The sequence below is a fragment of the Heterocephalus glaber genome, unplaced genomic scaffold (assembly GCF_053883595.1).
Source record: "Heterocephalus glaber isolate CG9 unplaced genomic scaffold, H.glaber_assembly_v1.0 deba00000281, whole genome shotgun sequence".
In the NCBI taxonomy this organism is placed as follows: domain Eukaryota; kingdom Metazoa; phylum Chordata; class Mammalia; order Rodentia; family Bathyergidae; genus Heterocephalus; species Heterocephalus glaber.
Genome location: NW_028258139.1, coordinates 24,404,468 through 24,427,074, shown reverse-complemented (window position 1 = coordinate 24,427,074; position 22,607 = coordinate 24,404,468). Strand labels below are relative to the sequence as shown.

Sequence of the window (22,607 nt, the reverse complement as noted above, 5' to 3'; positions counted from 1 at the left end):
ACATGACATTCAGTGACAGGGATACATCCTGAGAAATGCATCGTTAAGCAATTTTGTCATTATGTGAATGGCATGCAGTGTTCTGATACAAATTACAATGGCTACAGTGTCCTTAGGTGATATAATCTCACAGGACCATGCTTAATACATGGTTTCTTATCTACAGAACATTGTCCTTATGCCTGCATATGTACATGCAGGCCCTGTCATTCTGTTTCTCTGGAGAATCCTAACACAGATACCTCTGCTCATTTCTACCTGTCAAAGCTTCTTATCATTTTTGAAATAACAGTTTATTTTCTAGTTGTATAAGTTATACATGATCATTTCTAAAAACTTGAAAATGCAAAGAGTAGAGAATTAAAATGCAAAGAATAGAAAATTAAAAGAGAATTAATAGAAAATTGTTTTCTTTCTTTCTTTCTTTCTTTCTTTCTTTCTTTCTTTCTTTTTTTTTTTCTTTCTTTTTTCTTCCTTTCTTTCTTGACCTGAGGATCCAACTTGAGACCTTGTGCTTGCAAGGCAGGTGCTGGAACCACTGAGCTAAATCCCTGGACCATACTATCTGTTTTCTATCACAGAGGTTGACATCCTATTCTTTTTGAAAAAGTATCATTTTTAAAAACACACTAAATCCATGTTTATGTGTATTTAATCATGTACAAAGGTGCCTGAAAAATTTGGAGAGTGACTTAAAAATTTTATTACAGTAAGAGACAAATTGCCACTAGTTCACTTCAAGATATTCTCCCTCACTTCAAGCACACTTATCCCACCATTCTTGCCACTTTCCAAAGGTGTTCTGGAAGTGCTCTTTCATGAATGTTTTATGAGGTGTAACAAAAAATATAGTGAATCGTGCTGCTGAGTGACATCCAATAGAAAGGCAGGCTTATAAAAACATGATGATAAATTCTCACTGACTGTATTCACTGGATCTGGCACTGTGTGACATCTGGCTGTTCTCCAGAGTCAAAGTGACCACAAAAGATAAACATTTGGAATCAATTCAAGATATATCCAGGCAGTCAGGACAGAACAATTAGAGAGATTCACAAAAGAGTTCTTCCAGAACTACAGAAAGTGGCAAGAAAGATGGGATTAGTGTGTTTGAAGCAAGGGGGAGTATTTTGAGGGGAGTTAATGACAATGTATCTTTTACTGTAATAATTTTTTTAAAAAACAAAAAATCAGTGTATTTTTAGATAATACCATCTGTGCTTCTTTAAACTTACAAGCATTTTCTTATGCCATTGAACATTAATGTAAGTTGTGATATCTGGTGGCTATCCATTTTTCTATTTTTTGACTTTTTCATTTAAAAAATTTTAGTATTAGTACATGTGTGTAGTACAAAATGTTTACATTCCTTGTAAGTTCCTTGGAACTTATATTCCTTGGAAGTTGACACATTCACATAACACATCTAAATTCCCTTTTTATCTCCTTTCCCTTTACTCTCTCCCCCCTCTAACCATCTCTGTTTTTTACTGACTCATCTCTTGATCCCATTTCTTTTTTTTATTTGGACACGTTGGCAGTGCATAACATTTACATTCCTTGTGTGGAGTTGGTACACGCACACCACATGTCCCAAAGTTCACGTGTACCATTTTTTTTTCTTTCTTTCTTTTTTTCTTTTTTTGGTACCAGGGATTGAACTCAGGTCATTCTGCTTGTGAGGCAGGCGGTGGAACCACTGAGCTAAATCCCCGGCCCCCATTTTTCTGTTTTGAAGATATGCCAGAATTTATCAAACCATTTCCCTACCTTTGGACATGTGTGGAGTCTGATGAGCATGGCCTAGGCCTTTGTTCTGCCACCTACAAACTATGGATCATTGATCAGAAGTTTTTTTTTAAAACCCATTCAGAATTTCAGTTTTATCTGAATACTGAGAAAAGTTGTAGTTTGCTCCTAGCGTTGTCAGTATTAAATGGAAAATGTCAGGAATATTATGTAGCATAAGGCCTGGTGATGTTAGCATTAAATTGATTTTAGCTATTTAGCTAATTTTCAACTATTATTACTATATTTGTACTGAAAACCACTCTGATTGATGCATCTTCAGGAGGGTCCAGTCTTCTGAATGCTCTCCTTAGCGACATTTTGGAACAAAATGAGAAGCAAGGCTTTAGAGGGAAAGAGAGTGGGGGAGGGACTGGGAGAGAGGCAGCAGTGGAGATGGGAGAGAGAAGTGGAGAGGGAGGGGGAAGTGAAGACAAAAATTATGTAAGAAAGCAAGAGAAAGAAGAGGCAGGCTGGGGAATTCTTGCTTCAAGTGAGGAAAAGCAAAACAATCATTGTTTTCAGTCCTTGCTAGGCACACTGCTTGGCAGGACAGACCTGCCACAAGGATTAGGGCCTTTGCTCTAATTAACTGCCGGGCAAAGCCAGCTCCTATTTGGCATTCTGGTGTCCTTCTTATGACTTTTCAGCAATTGCACTGAAAAGACAGGCTTTGCAGTTTTTCATTAAACTTTATCAAGCATATATTTTATAGATCATTAATAAAGACATGACACATCACAGTGCCAACACTGGGATATTCTCAGCTATTAAGCTCCCCAGAATAGACCCAGAGTGTGTGAAAAGGAGCCACCTGGAGGCACTTTGCAACAGAAACTATCTAATCCTATTTTAATCAACTTAATTTTATGAACAGACATGCAGGAGATGGCATTAAATGCTTCATTAGAAACAAGTTTACATTCAGTCTCATTTTTACTATTCATCTAGCTAATATCATGTGTCTAAAATTAAGCATTTGTAATGGAATAAACTTACTATGATCTTTTTAATTATAATTATTTTAATACTACTATTTTGTTGTTCTCAAATGTATACTGACCCCCCCATATCAGTTCTGCTACTTAATTAGGGGTATAGGTGAGGTCTCCAAAGCAATCTGTTGATTCTTGGGTATTGATGGCAGATTTCAAGCAGAGGAACAAATAAGTCCAGAGCTGATAGACAGGGCATCGTAATGGTTAAGAGGCATGATTGGAGGCATACAGCCTTGACTGCCAATGACTAGTTGTGTGATCATGAACTCCAGTTTATTTGCTGGTAAACTAGGAGCTTATTTCTAGAGCTTCCTGAGTCAGGATGCACCTGTACAGTGCACTGGTCATCTATAGCTGACATCCTTTTTGATTGGCAGCCTGCACTATTCTGATTGATCTATGCTTTAGCCATACTTAGTACTTCAATATTTTGTCTATCACTCCTTCCAGCCACAAATGCAGAGAGATCATTTATCTCAGTGTTTGGCATACAGCAAGGGTTCAAAAAACTCGAGCTACTATCATTTTAAGGACACAGAATAAAAGGTATGATTAAGGAGCAGGTTTGTGTAACTTATCCAAGTCAATTTTCTCAATATACAAACTCAGGCCTACTTGCAAGATTCTACTAAAAATATTTCTATGGTAATAAGATGCATGTTATCTACAGAGGAAACATGGGAGCTTCGAGTTAGGTCACTGATCAGAGGCACATGCCTAAGAATGGGAACAGGCTGGAAACAGAGGGGTCTGCTGCAGTGCAAGGGCTCCCTCTTCACCCTTCACACTCTCCTGAAGTGACCTTATGGTACGACAGTCACTCTTCTAGGGGGCATCTGCATAACCACGTCCCCAACAAACCATCTTTTACAAAGTGGAATCTGGACCGAAATTCTTGGAGTAATATCAATCAAAAATGAGTTTAACACCACAATAAATGTTTGATTTAACTAAGTTTCTATGCTGCATATTGTGTCTTCGATGATTTTCAGGGTATCTGTGATGCGGTGCTATCCTTTCCTGTATATTTCAATATACAGACTCAGGCCTACTTGCAAGATTCTACTAAAAATATTTCGGTGATGACAACATACATGTTACCTATAGAAGAGAGCATGGGGGCTCTGCCTTAAGTCACCATCCATATGCCCTGGTCTATTCCAGGTCCTTACTGCTCTCTCCCTAGATCTGTACAAAGGTATCTCTTAAACCTGCCCTTCCCCTCAGTGCCTGCTTCCTCTCACCCAGTGTCAACATGAGAGAGAGGGTTGCCCATCTCCACAGTTATCTTTTTGACATCCCTACTGGATTCTGTGACTCTCCTACTTTAAGTGCCAGTGACTTGGCATTATCTATGGGGTGAATTCCCAGCATTTCTTATACTAGCCCCATTTTCTAAATTTAGAATTGCTAGAGCCATCAATGTTTGATTCCTTGCTTAATATACACATAGGTGCACATACACACATATGCACAGCTACACACACATGTATACACGCAGACATACCAGACATGTATAAAAATCCATACACACATGTGTGCATGCATAGACACTGGCACACATGTGTTCCTGCACACACACACACACATACACACACATGCACGCACACACAAATGGCTTTTACCATTCTGAAAAGCTAGAATGGTTCATTTTTCATGGCTTTGTTTCCAAGAAAAAAAATCTGGACTCTTGGTTAATTTGGCTACTGAGTTGCTACCACAGTAAAAGACAAATGGCAGGGAAATAGTTCCCCTCAGGCTTGTATTTTTGATTTTCTTGACTCTTGCCTACTTTATATTTTTTAATTTAGTTATTAAACTTCTCTTTTACATCCACAGAAAAGATTGTATGTATTTATTGTGTATACCATGATGTCTTGAAGTATATGTACATAGTGAAATGACTAAATCTAGCTAATTAACATATGTTTTACTTCAATGGATATCATTTTTGTGATGAGAACAGTTAACCATTCTTAGCATTTTTCAAGAGTATATTATTAAGTATTGTAAGCATGTGGTATAAAGACCTGTTGAATGATGTATTCCTCCAAACTAACTGCAAATTTCTGTCCTTCAACCATCACCTTTCCAGCCGCCTTCTTCTCGTCATGGGTCCAGCCCTTGTAACCCCATTCTACTCTCTACTTCCATGGGACCGATTTTTTACATTCCACACATGAATGACATCATGTGGCGCATTTTGGTGCCTGGCTCATTTCATATTACACAGTGTCATCCAGGTTTATCCACGCTGTTATGAAGGAAAGGATTCCCTTCTTTTAAAAACAATGGTCAATCAGTAATCCACTGTGTGCATGTGTGCGTTTTCTTTATCTATTCACACATTAATAGAGTCTGAAGTTGATTATAATTTGGCTGTTGTGAATAATGCTGATATAAACATAGAAGTGGAAATATCTCTGAGATTACAGAGCTCATTTCCTTTGGATATGATTTTTTTAGCTTATACATATGACAGAAAAAATGTGATATTTTTCTTTCTGTATCTGCCTTTTTTATTTTTAAATTGGTTTATTTGTTTTCTTACTTTTGAGTTGTTTCTTCTATATTCTGAATATTAAGTCCCTATTAGACATATAATTTGTAAATTCTTCTATTGTGTAGGTTGATATATATATACACACACATATATATGCATGCACACACATACACACATATATATATATACATATGTATATATATATATACATATGTATATATATATATATATATATATATATCTTGGATCATATGGTAGCTCAATATTTAGTTATTCACTTTTTGAGGAACCACCACACTATTTTTTCTTTTTTGGTACCAGGGATCTAACTTCAGACCTTGCTCTTGCAAGGCAGGTGACAGAACCACTGAGCTAAATCCCCGGCCAAAATTTTATTATTATTATTATTTTTTTGGTACCAGGGATTGAACTCGGGTCCTTGCACTTGCAAGGCAGGCAGAGGAACCACTGAACTAAATCCCCAGCCTTTGTTTTGTTTTTTGAGACAGGGTCTCACTATGTAGTTCAGGCTGGCTGTAGATGTTTAGATTTGTGGGTCTCTGTCCTGTCCCATTGTTCTACATGTCTGTGCCTATGCCAGTACTCATGCTACTTTTACTACTATAGCTTTGTAGCATATTTTGAAGTCAGGTAGTGTGATGTCTTTTTTTGTTCAGTATTTCTTTGGCTATTCAGTATTTTTTTTTGTGGTTCCATATCAATTTTAGTATTTTTAAATATATCTGTGAAGACTGTCATAGGTATTTTGATAGGGACTTAATGAGCCCATAACTTGCTTTGAGTATATGAACATTTAAATATGAATACTAATATTAATATCATTAATGTAAATGTAATTTAATATTATATTTCTATTTGTTTATTATCATCATCTTTCATCAATGTTTTATGGTTTTCAGTGGACAAATCTTTTACCTCCTTGGTTAAATTTATTCCAAATCATTGAATTTATATTTTTGTAGTGATTGTAGATGGGATTGCTTCCTCGATTTCTTATTTACATAGTTCATTGTTAGTGTGTAGAAATGCTGATTTTTGATCTTTGTATGTTGATCTTTGTATGTTGATCTTTGAATGTCAATTTTACATATTGAATTTTTACTGAATTTATTATTTTTTGAAAGACTTTTGGTGGTGTCATTAGGATTTTTTATTTAAAAGATCATCATATAAAAGATCAGGGACAATTTAATTTCTTCATTTCCAAAATAATTGCTTTGGAGCTATAATAAAACTAGAAAACAAGCAAAAATTGCAGTAGTAAGATTTTTAGCTATCACTATTGCCTTAAATGTAAATGGATTAATTTCTCTAAAATACATAGAGTGGCTGAGTACATTTTTTAGGAAGACTTAACTATACGCTACTTATGAGAAATTTATTTCACTTCTAAAGGGCGTACATAAACTGAAAGTGAAGGGATAGAATAAGATAGTCCACAGTGAAATTTAGAAGAAACCAAGAATAGTCATACTTATATCAGATGAAATAGACTTTACATCAAAAGCACTAAAAAAAAAAACACAAGGAAGAATATGATAAAGACGTCAATTCAGCTAGAGGAAATAACATTTGTAAATAAATATGCACCCAATATTGGAGCACTTAAGCATAAAATAAATAATAAAATTTGATAATAAAATCAAATATTAATGGACCCAAAGGGAGAGAGAAACTTCAAAACAAGAATACAGCAGTAGAAGCTTTAACATCCCACTTTCAGCAAAGGACAGAATGTATGGAGAAAATATAATCCAAGAAATAGATTGCTCCCTAAACCAAATATCTTAACAGCTATCCATAGATCATTCATTTAACAGCTACTAAATACACACTCTTCTCAAAAGCATGTGGGACATTCTCCAGGATAGATTAGGTTGTGGGACACAAAACAAATCTTATAAAAATTAAAAATTAAACTCATATTATGATTCCAACCACAAAGGATAGAACTAGAAATCAAAAACAAGAACTCTTTGAGAAGTATACAACCACGTGACAATTAAACAACTTACTCCTTACTAACTAATGAATCCTGAAGAAATTGAGATGGAAATTAAAATTTTATTTGAAACCAATTTTATTGCCCTTTATTTCTTTCTCTTGCTTAATTGTTCTGCTAAGGATCTCCAGTTCTACACTGAAAATAAGTGGTGACAATGATCATTTGGTCTTAGAGGAAAGGCTTTCAATTTCTCCCTTGAGAATGATAAAAGTTGTGGATTTGTTGTATTTGGCCTATATAATGTTGAGATATGTTATTTCTATACCTAATTTGTGAGAGGCTGTGTATTATGGAGGGATGTTGACTTTTGTAAAAGCATTTTCTTCTGTATTGAAATAATCATAGGCGTTTTTATCCTTAATACTGTTAATGCAATCATTTATGTATGTTGAACCACCCTTTCATCCCTGAGATGAATCACACTTGACACTGGTGAATGATCTTTTATCTAATGAGCTACTGAATTGAGTTTTCTAGTATTTTGTTGAGGATTTTTATATTTATATTCAGTAGGGGATATTGACTTGCATTTTTATTACTTTTGTTTTCTTTTTTGTGGTGTCTATTGATTCAGTGTAAGGTTGGCTCTATCTAGCCTTTTAAAATGAGTTTTCAAGTATTTCTTCTACTTTTTAGAAGAGTTTGAGAAAAATTGGTATTAATTCTTCTCTAAGTATTTGATAGAATTCAGCACTGAAAGCTATCAAGTCCTAGAATTTTATTTGGTGGCTTTTCTTTAAGTCTTTTTGTTAATCAATATCCTTACTTGTTATTCCTATATTAAGATTTTCCATTTATTCAGTAGTGGTAGTGTGGGTGTATGATAAAAGGAATTTAACCACTTCTTCTATGTTATCTAATTTGTTGGTAAATTATTATTTATAATAGTCTCATTAGTATTCGTATTTCTGTGGCATCCACTGTAATGGCTCTGCTTTATGATTTTATGAAGTGTGATTACACATATGGTGAATGCTTAAATTTTTATATTAAAACACACATTGTCATTAATCCCTTTCAAAATATCCTCTTCCCTTGCTTTGACTATACTTATCCCATCGTTCCTGCTAATTTATGAAGCAGTGCTGAAAGTCCTCTTGTTACTGTCATGATTATCTTGATGTCTTGAATTGATTTAAAATGTTTATCTTTTATGGTCATTTTGACATTGAGGAAGAGCCAGGTGTTGCATTGTGCCAGGTCTGGTGAATAAGATGGATGAGGACACATCATATGTTTTTACCCACCCATTGGATGGGACTCACCTGCAGCATTCACTCTAATTTTTAATCACACCTTGTAAAGACATTCATGAAAGAGCACTTCCAGAACTGCTTCAGAAAGTTGGCAAGAACAATAGGTTAAGTGTGTTTGAAGCAAAGGGGAGTACTTGGAAGGGGACTAATAACAATGTATCTTTTACTTCAATAAATTTTAATAATTTATACATCCAACATTTTAATCACCCTGAATTTGATTGCTCTTTTTTCATAGTTTAGCTAAGATTTGTCCATTTTGTTTATCTTAAAAAAACAGACACTGAATTTTGCTGGATTTTTGTTGTCTTTCTAGTCTCTATTTAATTTATTTCTTCTCTGAGTTTTATTGATCTCTTCCTCCTATTGATTTTGGAATGGTTTATTTTTGTTGTTGTTGTTGTTGGTGGTGGTGTTTTCTGCTACTACAGTGTTTCTTTAAATATGTTTGTATTCCTTTCTCTTTCTTTTCTTATTAAAGGTCTATGACTTGAAATTTGCTTTTCTGATGCTGTACCATAATTCTTGTAAGCTTTCCTCACTCCTTTTCATTCTTTTTCCCCTCCTCTGATATATATATTCAAATAACCTGTCTTTGAGCTCACAGGTTCTTTCTTTTGCCTGATTAATTATGCTATTTATACTGTATATTGCATTTTCATTTTGTTTATTATATTTTCCAAACCCATAATTGAGGTTTGTTTTTTAAAATCTTATAAATTATGTTCTGGTTACTTTTGTTTTTGTTTTTTTGGTTTGTTCATTTATTTCTCTGTATTTTTTGGAGTTCACTGAACTTCTTTAGAACAATTATTTCAAATTCTTTGTCAGGTATTTCATACATCTCCATTCCTTTAGAGTCAGTAATTGGTATTTTATTTAGTTCATTTCCCTGATTTTCTTGATCCTTGTGATCATGTGTCAAAGTCTGACTATTGGAAAAAAACAAGTACCTATTCCAGTCATCACAGGGTGGCTTTGTCTGTGAGAGCCCTACAGCCAGCATGGTACTGGGGTATGCTAGAATCCCAGGTCTACTAGGTTCTTCTTGCTGCTGAGGGTGGTGTAGAGACTGGGCTGATGGCAATGACTCAGAGGTACTAAGATCCAGCAATTAAGCTCACTACACAAGTCTGATATCTGGGGCTGTGTCATCCTATCAGATGCCAAAGTAGGTCTAGAGGTTGATTCTACGAGTACCAACTGGAATGTGGTGTTGTTGGGAATCTTAGCCTGTGGTAGGTCTAATATTGATGTCTAGACCATTTCCTCTTACTTCCGCTAAGCAGATGGTATCTCTCGCCACATTCTGGTTCCTGGAGTTATGGGAATGTTGGTGTAAGTAGTGTTAAACTGTCTTCATGCCCTCTCCAGTGTTTCTTTCCGTATTATTGTATAACTACCAGGTACTGTACTCTCTCACCACGTTTCCTTAGTTCTTGTGAAGGTATTTTCATGTGTGCATAGTTCTTTAAAGTGATATTTCTGCAGGGGCATAATTTCTAGAGTCCTGCTCTCCCATCTTGTTTTGCCCTTCCTTTGAAATCTACTGGTGATCTAATTATTGTCTTTTTTCACTCTGGAGTTGGTGCTGGGATGCTAATTCTGTGAAGACATGCCAGAAGGAGGGACATGGGAAACCTGGACAAGGTATGGACAATGTCTCAAACAGGGATGCAGTTCTGTTAATAAAAAGGGTGGTACTTAGGTCTGAAACACCAATCAATCAATGATTTATTGGCATTTCATTCCAATACACGCAATATAATGTATTATTTTTGTAGACTTTATAGCTTCTACTGAACTTTCCATTTGGAACAATAACTTTTAAGGGTGAATAAGAAAACAGCATCTGGTGTAAGTGAGGATTAGATTATTAACTTTCTTGATAAAATTTTATAACGAAGATTCTACACATTAGGTGCAAATATTGTCCAGTCATAATTCAGAGTGCAATATTTAGTAGTAAGAGTGGCAACTCTGAGCCACTGGCAAACAAGGCTTGTCTAATTCTTGAGCTCCTGTTCATTTGTCTGTGGCATGCTCTTTTGTTAACTAAAAGAATTAATACTGGACCTCAAGTCTCCTACATTATAATCAAGGAGTTGTTTGGGTATTAATAGACTCTGACTCATGCAGTTAAAAAATATGTTACCAAACTGTCTTATCCTAAAGAAGTAAAAGGAATACTTAAGCTAACAAAAGAAAATGCCCTTGAATTATTTCAGTTTATCTAAGTTTTACTTCTCATTATACAACTCCAAAACTAGAAAGGACACCTTAAATTGAATATAAAATTGGATAAGATCCTTTCCATAAAGAGAAATGATAATGCTCAAAGTATCTTAAAACATCTTGAAAATACTTGATCATTCCTTTTGCAATGTAATCTCTGCAGCATATCTTCTGCTTAAGATCAAGGCACAAATATCTATGGAATATCTATGGAAAGTTTTGTTATTTAAACTTGATTCTTAAGTGGTTATAGATCACCATTTTTTCAGAATCAGTAGAGACTTCAGAGTTGCCTCATCTGAGTTTTTCATTTTGTAGAGAATAAATCCAAATAATATCCAAGTAGTTAGTAATGGGCAAAGACTTCTGGGAAACGTGCTCATCAGTGTATTTCCAGGGCTTAGCATGGGGCCTGACACATACATGGGAGAAGTCAATACCCCTTGGTGACAGACTTACTGATTGACAAGATAAGGCTCACATGCCTACTTAGTCATGGAGTTTTCTGGTCTGGATATCAGTTCCATTGCCTTTCTTGGAATCAACTAAAATATTACGACAATCCATCCTAGTTTCAGGCAAAAACTCATACAGTGTCCAAATGAATAAATAAGAATCATCTACAACCTTTTCCATTTACTAAATGCTGATCAAAATGGAACTTTGAATTGTAATGTGTAGGTTCCTCTCTCCAAAGTCTTTAAGGGAATGAACTTCTGCATCTCTACAGGAGCCAGGAGAGTGGACATTTGTAGCCTCTATTCCCATCAGCACACTTGGTTTCAGAGATCCTGAAATGCTGAGTTTCTATCATGCATCTCATGGCAAAGTATCATAACGTCTCATCTGACCTGCTCACTTCCTGAATCCTCTTTGTGGCTTTATGGGAAACTTCTAGAGAAATTCCATAAATGGGGTATGAGAAATGTGAAATTCCTATTTGAATATTTTTATTTCCCATGAGGACAAATAAGATTAAAGGACAATAACAATGGTGTAATTTTCTAAAGATATTGTAAAGGCCAACATATCACTATGAGTATATAATTTCTGCTGATGGAAAGGTATTGAAAAGACTAGAAGCATCATAGTCTCTCTTCCTCTCATTAGAACGATAATGATAGCTTTCATAGGGTCTCAGATGCAGGGAGAATTTTTCTGTAGTATTCTTTTCGGTATACGTCCATCATTGAGCAGCCAGCCTAGAGCTAGGGCAATGGGCTAAGACAGGACAGGGAAGCTTTGCCAAATAAATATTCTGACTTATATCAGAGTGTTTTTAGATCCTGATCATCAAATCCCTTCTCTTTTGAATGAAGGAATATAAACATGATCCTTCTCAGACAAGGAAAGAATCCAGATTTTGGCTGTAAGACACCCAAGTCATGGTCCCTCCTGACTGATGACCTCACTGTGCACACAAGCAGGGTGTTCCAGGTGCCTGTTGTTCCTTTATTGCAAGACAGTGTGTTCCACCAGCTACACACCTTCCTTGTGTGGAGGCGAGTGACATAAAAGTGCTGTAGCACTCTACTTGAAAAAACTGCCAAGTGTGACCATCTTTGCCACTCTACTTTTGCTTTGAGGTCAAATACTCATTACCAGAAGCTCAACAATGCATTATTTCCAAAGATGGTCTTTCCTCAGGGGATTTTTAGACTAGCTTCTGGGAGAATATGAGTTTCTCTACTCAATTTCCTTTGGTAAAATAAAGTTGACTATGGAAATCTTTCACTATAATGCAAGTGGGACTCTGAAATAAGAAATTCCAAGCTGGGAAGTGACATATGGAGAAAGCATCTAAACTCTGATGTTTGCCTCCGGTGCTTTAACTCCACCTTGAAGAACTCTTGCTCTACATGCAGTATTTTTCAAGGTTGGCTATATATCTGGCTCATGAGAAGAGCTTCCAAAATGCATATGGTGTGTACCATGGACAAATTAAGTAGGAGTTGTTTTTATTTTTTTTGGTTTTCATGCAAGTACTGATAACACACAAACACACATGCACACACATGTATCAGAATAAAGGGATTTCTGTCCACACACCATCTCATTACTACTGTCTTTGCCATGGTTGTGTGAGGATGCAACATTTGCAGTCTCTGCAACTATTTTGGAATCTTGAGAGGATTTCTGATAACACTGAGTTTGTGTTCTAAAACCATACACGGTATAGTTCCAGGGTGCTCAACTTGAGTAACTCCTTTGATTAAGCCCCACTTGCCCAGTGTGCTAACTAAAGTCAAAAGCATTTGAAGCACACCCAAAAAGCCTTTTGATGGTTTCCTGTTGGCCTTAAGATAAACTGCAACCCTTTAACACAGCTGGGAAGGCCCAGCCTATAGTCTGTCTTCACCACCGGGTCCACCCTAGGCTTCACTAGCTGCCATTGTAGCAAATCCTGATTTCTGTACATGTCTATCTTCTCTACAAAGCTCTCCACTCTACTTCCCAGATCCTGCTGATGCCTCCTCATATTTCGGGAAAACAGCTTAGACATTTCTACCCTGGAAGCCTTCTGCAGTGTACCAGATTGAATTAGTTGTTCCTCCTCGACTCTCCACAATCACATGGATTCTATTAATCACAGAGCTTACTGTGCTTCTTTGAAATGGTCTATGCATTATTCATCTCTTCTTCTATACTGTACCTCCTCTGAAGGTGAGGAATATGCCCAACTTGTTTTTTACTGTATCCCCACAAAGACATCTGTAGTACAAACTCATGCCACAATTAACTGAAAATGAAGTGTAATTAGAAAATAATGAAGCTAACATGTCAGTTTGTTTATGTGGGAGAACTAATAGGCACATTGTTTTTGTGAAATCAGTTAAAGGGGTCTGCTTTTTACCATATACCACAAACACCACAAGGATAGAGGTTATGTGTCTTTCTTGTCATGCACATTTGAGGCCCCAGGCGACACGGAGGACATCACAAACTACCTGATGGTTTTGATCATGCTGAGGCCCATTTCAACGCAGCAGTGAGCATGGTCCTGCCGGGGCTCAGGAAGTCCAGAAACACAGTAGTAACAGTCCCCTAGGATTTTAATGCGAAGGCAATGATGCTCCTGGAAGAAACAGTGGAAGAACAGGAGGATAAGTTCTTCAGAAATCCCAGGAAAAGATGCAAGCAGGGTCAGCTGGTCTGTACCTTGGTCAGGAGAACCTACTTTATGTACTCGGACTACTGCTATGATTTGCATATGAAGCGTCCTCCAGCCACCTATGTGTTAAAGGTTTAATCCACAGCTTAATCTTGGGACATGGAGAAAACTTTAAGAGGTAGGGCCAAGTGGGAAGTCTTCAGCCATCAGATTGTGTGCCTTTAGGGGACAGTGGGACCCACACCCTCCTTTTTCTCTTTCCAAGTGTCTATGAGGGGAGCAGCTTGCTTTACCACACACGCCCTGCCTTGATGTGCTGCCTTGCCCTGGGCCAAAAAGCAAAGGGGCTAACCAATGATGGTCTGAACCTCCAACACTGTGAGCCAAAATAAACCTTTTCTCTCCTTATAAACTAATTGTGTCAGGTATTTTGTTATAATGAGGAAAACTAACTAATACAGTTAGTGTTAGTTGTGGTTGGGACTGGGTGGCCATGGAGAGACCTTCTCCATCTGAAGTCCTGGGCAGGATCTGACTCTGTAGCTCCATGGGTAGGGCATCTCCTTGAGAAAGCAGGATCCCAGAGTGGGAGAAGGGGAGTTGTTAATAGAAAGGGGCCTACTGAGAAGAAGGCTCCGTTGGCATCTTTGAAGGAGCAAGCAATAAACCACTGTGTCGATTTCTTAATCTCATTGGGAGTTAGGGTGACAAATGGATAAAACCACTGTCCCAGGAAAAAGAATAAATATCATACAGTGGAAAGCATCAGAGCTAGCTTTGGTTCTTCTCTGTCTGGCTCAGGAACGTCAGGAACTTTGCCAGCCTACCCAAATGGGCTCAGATACACTCTTCAGGATGCTGATAGCACGCAGAGTCACCCAGGATTGTTTTCAAGAGCATGGGGTTCTTGTCTCCTGGCTACTTCAGTGCAGCTAATTTTTCAAAAGCACTGATGATGAGCTCTGATTAATAACAGAAGCACAAAGCCATCAGTTGTTCTTTCTATGACCTCTAGAGTATTACGGCTAGGACAAAACGTAGAGAATACCTTGTCCAGTGGTGGTGTCAGTCAAGATTTTGAAGTCAAGATTTTAGAGTCCACAGGATCATTATTAAGGAAAAAATCAGGGGCCGGAGGGACTGTCATAAGATATAATTTTCTAAAAAAAATTGCCAAAGAACTATGAAGAAAATCTATCAACAAACACCAAAAAGCCAATAATACAAACACTATCTGCCAGCTCCATCACTTTATAAAAGCAGAGACTTTCTTAATAACAGTAAAAAAGTAGAAAGATATTCTTAGCAGAAAGAAAACTCTCTACCTAAATAAATTTAATTTTAGAAAATTCACTACATTTCCCCTATCATTTCCTAAAGTTAGTCGATGTTCTAATTCCTTATTCTGACATTTGAGGGTAGGAACCCAGAGGGCAGAAGGAAGAGGTTGGGGACGTCATCTGTGAATGGCCTTTTGGTGCAGAGCCTGGTATAAGTGACTGGAGCTGAGGGGAGCCTGGGGCTGTGAAAGTCAGGTGCATAGCTCTGCCTCCCTGGTGACTAAGGGAAGGAATGAGGGAAAAAGTTTTAGCAAAAATGCTTTCGTATAAAAGTCAGACATCTATATTCTACTCAAATTTACCAGCTATTTGACCTTGTAGAGCCCCTAAAGCCACTGACGTGTGAGTTTCAATTCCCCCATGTGACAAGTGCCAAAATAATCCACCTTGTTCTTAGTGCACAACGGACAAAGTGTGGCTGTCACTTAGCAATGACAATGACAGCTGACACCTAGAAGTAGCCTTCTCCTTATCTTTTCTCTTCAAGCCTCACAATAAAGCCTTGAACAATGCAGGACAAGTGGATATCACGCTGTTTTATGGCTGTGAAAATCCCAGGGTGAGATGTATAGAAACTTCCTGTGCTGCAGATGGGCTGGCTCAAAGTCATCACCAGGACTAAGTGACTTTCCAGGAAAACTGATGTGAAAACATTTTGGAAAAATCCAAGTGGGGAAAGGAACTAATACTGGGTTCATACCATGTTCCGGGCTATGTGTGAAAGGCATTACATTTATTTTGCCTGTCTTCACAACCACCTCCTGCATCTTGTGCCGTGTACAGATGGGGAACTATAAGCCTATGGAGGTGAAGGTCACAGCAAGCTAGAGGCAAAAGTGGAACTCAAATCCATGCCTGTTTGAATATCTTTCTCTGCAGAACTGCAAGAATTATGGCAAAATCCAGAATGGCTGTTCGCCTCTTTCATGGGTTTTGAAAGAAAATTGTGTAAAATGATTTATCACCCATCTGTGGTAGGCACTGAATAATGATGTGAAGATGTTCATGTCTAGGGTGCATCTTTTCTTATAAATAAAAGGCAAATCTGGTAGCCTCCTTGAAAATCTATGGGCCCCAAATAAATTGGATCCATCCATCCATCCATTATCTATCTATCCACATGTATAAATATGCATGTATGTATATCATATATTTTGTACACCACATAAAATGCATGTAGTACATACTATATGTATAATATATATGACTACAGAGATGGAAATATCCACATATTTATATGTATATATATATACATATATATATGTATGTATTTATGAGAAAGACTTAGCTTTTTATCTGTCAAGGGTTATCAATTGGCAGACATATTTTTCTTTTCACATCTTATGAGCTGTCAGAGGACTTAACCGAATTTTCCAAGCAACGTTTTTCTACCAGAAACTGCTTTGAAAAGTCCTTATTAAGAAAGCCAGGTTGCTTTGGGAAACTATGTTCAAAAAGAAAAATAGAGTGAAGGTCTTCTTGCAAACTTTATCAAGTTAGTTTTATTACAATCCTTTTCCTATCATCTTGATGGCTTTGATATAATAAAAATCTTGGAAAAATCCAAGGAATTTATTAAACCACATATATAAATAATAAGTAAAACAGGGAGTTAAACACCAAGTTATCAAAGATGGCTAAATTTTGGGGAGGTGTTTAGAAGTACAGGGATGTATGGTTTCTGTTATATACATCTGTAATGTTTGAATTTTATATAATGAACCATATATATAAGTATTTATGTAATAAACAAGAAACTGGTAAAAAATGCAAACAGAAAATACTTTTAAAAGCAAAAACATTAGGGTCACTAATGTACTTTCAAGTATTATGTTAAAACTCATAACACATCTTATAGTATTTTTATGTAATTGTAATTGCACAAGTAACACATGATTTCACTGTCCTAGTAAAATTTAAACTGCAGATAGGGTTAAAGGGCCCTTGGATAAAAACCCATTGGACACAGGACCTGCAAGCCTAGTGTCCTATCCCTCCCCAGAGGCTGTGGGAATTCACACTCACATGGTCACACACATGTACTATCTTTCCTCCCCTTTAGCCATAAGTTTATCATACCACACTTATAGATCAGAAGGAAGGTTTTTCATGCAACAATATGTCATGAAATATTTCTGTTCATATATTGAAAACTTGTTAATTTGTCCATTAACTCGCCATAGTGTTTGCTCCTTGTTGCTAAAAATTGAGGCTGTTTTGACAGATATTTAAGAGATGTAGGATATAATGATGCCAATAGTAGAACAATTAATACATTCTTTGCTTTAAGTCCTTTACTATTTATGTAGTAATTTGCATGAGGATGGAATAGGTGAGGACTCCTTTGTTAAAAAGAGATAAAATAACTAGAGTAACCAGTTTTCCAAGGGCACTAACAAGCACAAGAAATGCTCTGTGCTGAGCAGAGTATAAGGATAGGGCAACTAGGGAGCATTGTAGAGCTACAGAATTTTGGTGTTCTAAAAAAATAATAGAAAAATCAAGTCCAATTCCCCTTTTATACAAAAGCAGAGCATACAATCCAGTTGATGAAGTGACTTGATCAGGAACAGAGGGAGTTAAGTAGGCTTTCTCATTCCAAAGGGGGTAGAATTGTTTCCATTCTCAGCATTTCTCAGACTTGCCCACGTGGGCACTGAGGCGTTTTGGGTAGCAGTATGGGCAAGAGAAAGAGGAAGCACTGGGAGTGACTTCCAGTAAATGAGCAGTTAGCCTGTGCTGAGATACTCCACATGTATTGTTTAATTTATCCTTCATTTCAATTCTGATAGTGAGGCAGGAGGCTAGGGTGTAGCTAAGACCAGGTGGGAAAGTAGGCATAACCCATGATACCATTACACAAGTCCAGGACACAGGCCCAAAAGAGTTTCCAAAGCCCTGCATGTGGACTGCATGTGAGAATTCCAGCGGGTTTCTTATGGGATGGCCGAGACCTTACTCCAGCCTCAGGAGCGGGAGATACAAAAAGGACAGTCGCCCCAGAGCTCTTGCTGCTGTGTTCACAGTGGTCCACCCTCATGCTGTAGGGTGTATGTTTTTTCCTACTTTTACTTGGCCCCAAGTTTCTCTGCAAAGCCTGTTTCTCATCCCACCTTTAATAAATGCACAACCTTGCTACTGTTTATGCTTGTCTCGACCAATTCCTTGCTCAGGACAGAACAAACCCAGAAACTATCTCTAGAAGGAGACTCCAGCACCCCACAACCCAGGAAGAATAGGAAACAGAGACTTAGAGAAATAATCTTGCCAAGGCACAAGTCCAGCCCATACTTCAGTCTGCCCTTCGAGCTGTTCTGCTCCTCAGCAATGCCTCTCTGCTGTCTCCTAGCCTGCAGCCTGGAGAAGGGTTAGGAGCAAACGCCTGCCCTCTGCTGGCCTGGGTTGGTATCACAAATACATCACCTACTAACGGTTCTGGGCTGCTTTATTATTTCTTTGAGCCCCAGTCATTCATTCTGTAAAATGGGAACAACAAAAAGCTTGCCTTGTAGGTTACTGCAAGGACAAAATGAGGGGATCCAGGAAAAGCATTCAGCACAGGGCAGCATGTCCACCAGGTAGTTCATGAATGTTTCATATTCTTATCAAAATCAATAATGAGTCTACTCCATCATATCTATGCTTAAGTGGATATTCATTTTTCCCTTAAAATCTTTTAGTTTGATTCATGCCTGAGATGACAGCCTTTGGCTTCTTGCATCCATTGCTACTTGGCCAGATGCGCACTCCCACTTTGTTTCCTCTCCCGCAGCACCAAGAGGCTCACCAGGGCGAAAAGCTCAGGCTGCAGAGCAAAGCCTACCCTGCCCTGCAAGATTTGTCCCTCATTCCTTCTTCATGCTCATGGCTCACCACAGTCTCCGGTGCCCTTTATGCTCTAGCAATTTTGAGCTTCTTATAGATCCCCAAACAAGAGGCCTGCTTTCACCTGTCTTTGTACCAAGTCTCAGCCTAAAAGGCTCTTGTCTAATCCGATGCCAGGAAGACTTCTGCTATATTCCAAGACACAGCTTGCTCGTGTCTTCTCTCATGGTGCCAGGTTGCTGTTGCACCCGAGGCATTGATGGCTCCTTCCTTTGTCCATCAGGACATCTGTATTTATGGTGGCATGCACCACACTGCTGCAACTTTTACAGACTTGCCTCTTTTCCCTTGGGAGATGAAGAGCTTCCTGAGCACAGGGATGGGATTTGTTTTCCCAGAATCAGTATGGTGCCTGGCATATAGTAAATACTCAAAAATGTTGGTGGGATAACTTGGGTTAAACTTCACTTCACGACTCTTTCTCTGGGTCAGTGACATTTACTGGGACATCAGAAATTGAACTTGGTTGACCCTTTATTGAAGGGCTTGTTTGGGTTGTCATTGTATCTTTGAGCAAAAATATTCAGAACCACAACAAGACATGGAATAAATGTATACAAAACTGTCACAAAAAATATCAGAGGCAATGCTGAAAGGAACTGTTATCCATGCTTTTTCCAAAATACCTGGTCTTTTAGCGAACCCCACCCCTCCTGTGGAGAAGAGACCTCTGTTTCTTGTCTCCTGTCTTTCTACGCCAGGGTCATATCTAATACTGCCCAACAGCTACAACTTGTGCTACAGGGTTCTTGGCAGACACCTCGTCTCTAACCTTTGTACTATGCTCTGTTCCCTATAGAAATATCTTCTGGTTTCTTCACATATACAGAATAGGTTTTCATTATCTTGTTTGGCCCTCTGCACAAGATATCCTTCCCTAATTTCTTTCCCTAGATGTATAGCTAAGTGTATAGGCTATGCACAATAAAAATTTCTTGTTTGAAAAATGTGTACCATCATGCAACCACCACAATCAGATATAAAGCATCCATATCACTCCCCAAATCACCCCACACTGTGCTCCTTTCTTATAAATCCACTCAGCTCCATCTAGAACTCCTTGTAACTGCTTATCTGTCTTCTGCCTCTGTAATTTTACCTATAATAGAATGTCATAAATGGAGCCACAAAATATCTACTTTTGTATCTTATATCTTTTACGCTGCATATTTCATCTGAGATGCCCTCATGCTGCAGGTATCAGCAGACCATTCCTCTTTATTGTGAAACAGTAGTCTATTGCATTTGTTTAGCTCATTTTGAAGATTCGGCTTAAGTATCACTTTCTCCAATAGGTCATCTCTGAGCCAAGGGATGTGGGTGGCCCTTGTGCTTTCCACATCATTCAGGCTCTACTCTGTTTTAGCATACAGAACACTATGCACTGACTACCTCCTGACATACTCCTGAGCAGACCGACTTTTAGGAATGGAAGTGTGTTTTCATCATTGTCAAATTCCCAACATACAGTACCATCCACAACACCTAGTAGGCGCTCTCATGCACCCTATGAATGGCTCTCCCTTGGAGTGAGGCAAGTTTAAAATAGCACGCTTACCTAAAATTGACTTCTACTTGATACAATCTTAATTCCTACTACCTCCCTATTTAAACCCAGTGCCCACTATATTCCTACTTGAACCCACTGTCCACTCTAAAACCCAGTGTGACAGTGTTATTCCTCTGTGACTTGAGTGGCTTCAGAACTACAAAGTGTGCTTTGATAGCAAATGTCCATCTCCTTTTGTCTGTTTTCTAGCTTAGCTCTGATCAAGTCAGCTAAAAAATGAAGGTGGTGTCTTGTTAGCTAAAAACGAAGCTCACAAGTTAAGTCAAGCAAAATGGTGGTGGGATGGTCCAGCAGATGACTGACTCCCGAGAACAGGCAAACTCAGTGCAGATGGTGGGACTGGCTAGAAACCTTGGGCAACCATCCTTGCTGGGCCAGTACCAGGCTGCAGCTGGATGGCAGCTGGCCATGTGCAGGGGATATAATAACAAGGGAGTAGAAAGCAGATAGAAAAGGCTGGTTTGACCATCATTCAACCAGCTGTCTCTCAACTGGGAAAATTAATCTGACAAACCTCCCATCCAAGACTGATAAATAACTAACAACAGTCCTCAGAATGTGAGAGGGTCAGGGATCCATGCCCACAGACAGGGTGCAAAACAGTAAATGGCGTTGATGGTTAAGGCTGAGTCCTCTCTTCACTAATTCCACATGCAGTCCCTGCAAAAGACTCCGAGGGAATTAAATTCAACTCACATGGGCCAGTCGATCAAATCTGGCAAAGAGCTCGTTCAGCATCCTGACCAGCTCCTGAGCGGACAAGGTCGTCGAGAGGTTGGTAAATCCTTTGACGTCTGCAAAAAGAATACTAAACAACAGGGAAGGGAACAGGGGCGAAAAAAAGCATATTAATATTTTAATCCATTCAGGAGACACATCAACTCCATCCAAATAAATCAACTGTCTGCAGTCTGAGATTTTAGTTCTTTCTGCAGGGGAGGTCAGGAGCAATGTCTCAGCATTTAACAAGTGTGTCAGCAGGGAGAGTCCACTCTGGAGATCAGGGAGAGCAAAGGGACCACAGAAAGCCTTTGGTCTTGTGCAGGGGTTGGGGAGCATAACTAACGCAGACCACTCCAAAGGGAACTGGTCACTCTGAACTGAGCAACTTGTTGAGAAAAGCAACATAACTATGACTTATTTCCCTATTTTCACATTGAACAGCAATGCAGATGTAAGGGGTGGGAGGAGAACACAGAAGTTTGTCACGTGGAGCCTAATGACACGTACTCTCCCCCAGTGGCAGGCAAATAAAATTTGGATTCCTCAAACATGATAAGACAAGGCAAAGCTGGGAGACTTCAGGCAGAAGGATTATCTAAAACTTGCATGTTTTCTAAGGGTTTCAGTGAGGCAAGGTCTGACTCTATGGCTATGGTTTGGTATGAGGGAAGGAGGAGTCTCAAAGTCTTCTAAAAACCTAGCATTAGCCAGGTGTGCTGGTACACACCTGTCTTCCCAGCACTCTGGGATGACGAGGCAGGAGGATTGTAAGTTCAAGTCCTACCTGGGCAATTTAGGGAGACCCTGTCTCAAAATAAAAAATGAAAAGGACTGGGGAGATAACTCAATGTGATGGCCCTAAGTTCAATCTTTAGTGCAACAAAACAAAACAAAACAAAACAGTTGGCACTGTATCAGCACTGTCTTGATTAATTTGTCCATGGGGCAGGGATAGCTTGGAGCTGAGGAAACCGAGCCTTAGCGAGGCAAGGAGATTTGCCCACAGCCTGCTGGTGACATGTGGCAGACCTGCCATGGTCCACCGAAGGGGACTGCTCCCTCACCTTACTACGTCATCTCAGAAAGCTCTGAAGGGAAGGACAGGATACTTGGAATTTTAATCATTTCCATGTTTCATCCTCCCTGAAACTTTAAAGGTCTACTCTATGCA

General features: G+C 38.5%; 1 protein-coding gene across 3 annotated transcripts in view; it reads right to left on the bottom strand.

Annotated features, from left to right (window-relative positions):
* Adcy8 (adenylate cyclase 8) overlaps window positions 1–22,607 on the bottom strand; it is a 242,596-nt gene that overhangs the window by 121,540 nt on the left and 98,449 nt on the right. For all 3 annotated transcript variants that reach the window (XM_087187765.1, XM_004837939.3, XM_013069604.3), the window contains exons 4-5: window positions 21,410–21,521; window positions 13,755–13,882 (exon numbers count right to left, since the gene is read on the bottom strand). In XM_087187765.1, coding sequence (XP_087043891.1) covers window positions 13,755–13,882; window positions 21,410–21,521 — 240 coding nt within the window. The remainder of the gene's footprint in view (window positions 1–13,754; window positions 13,883–21,409; window positions 21,522–22,607) is intronic.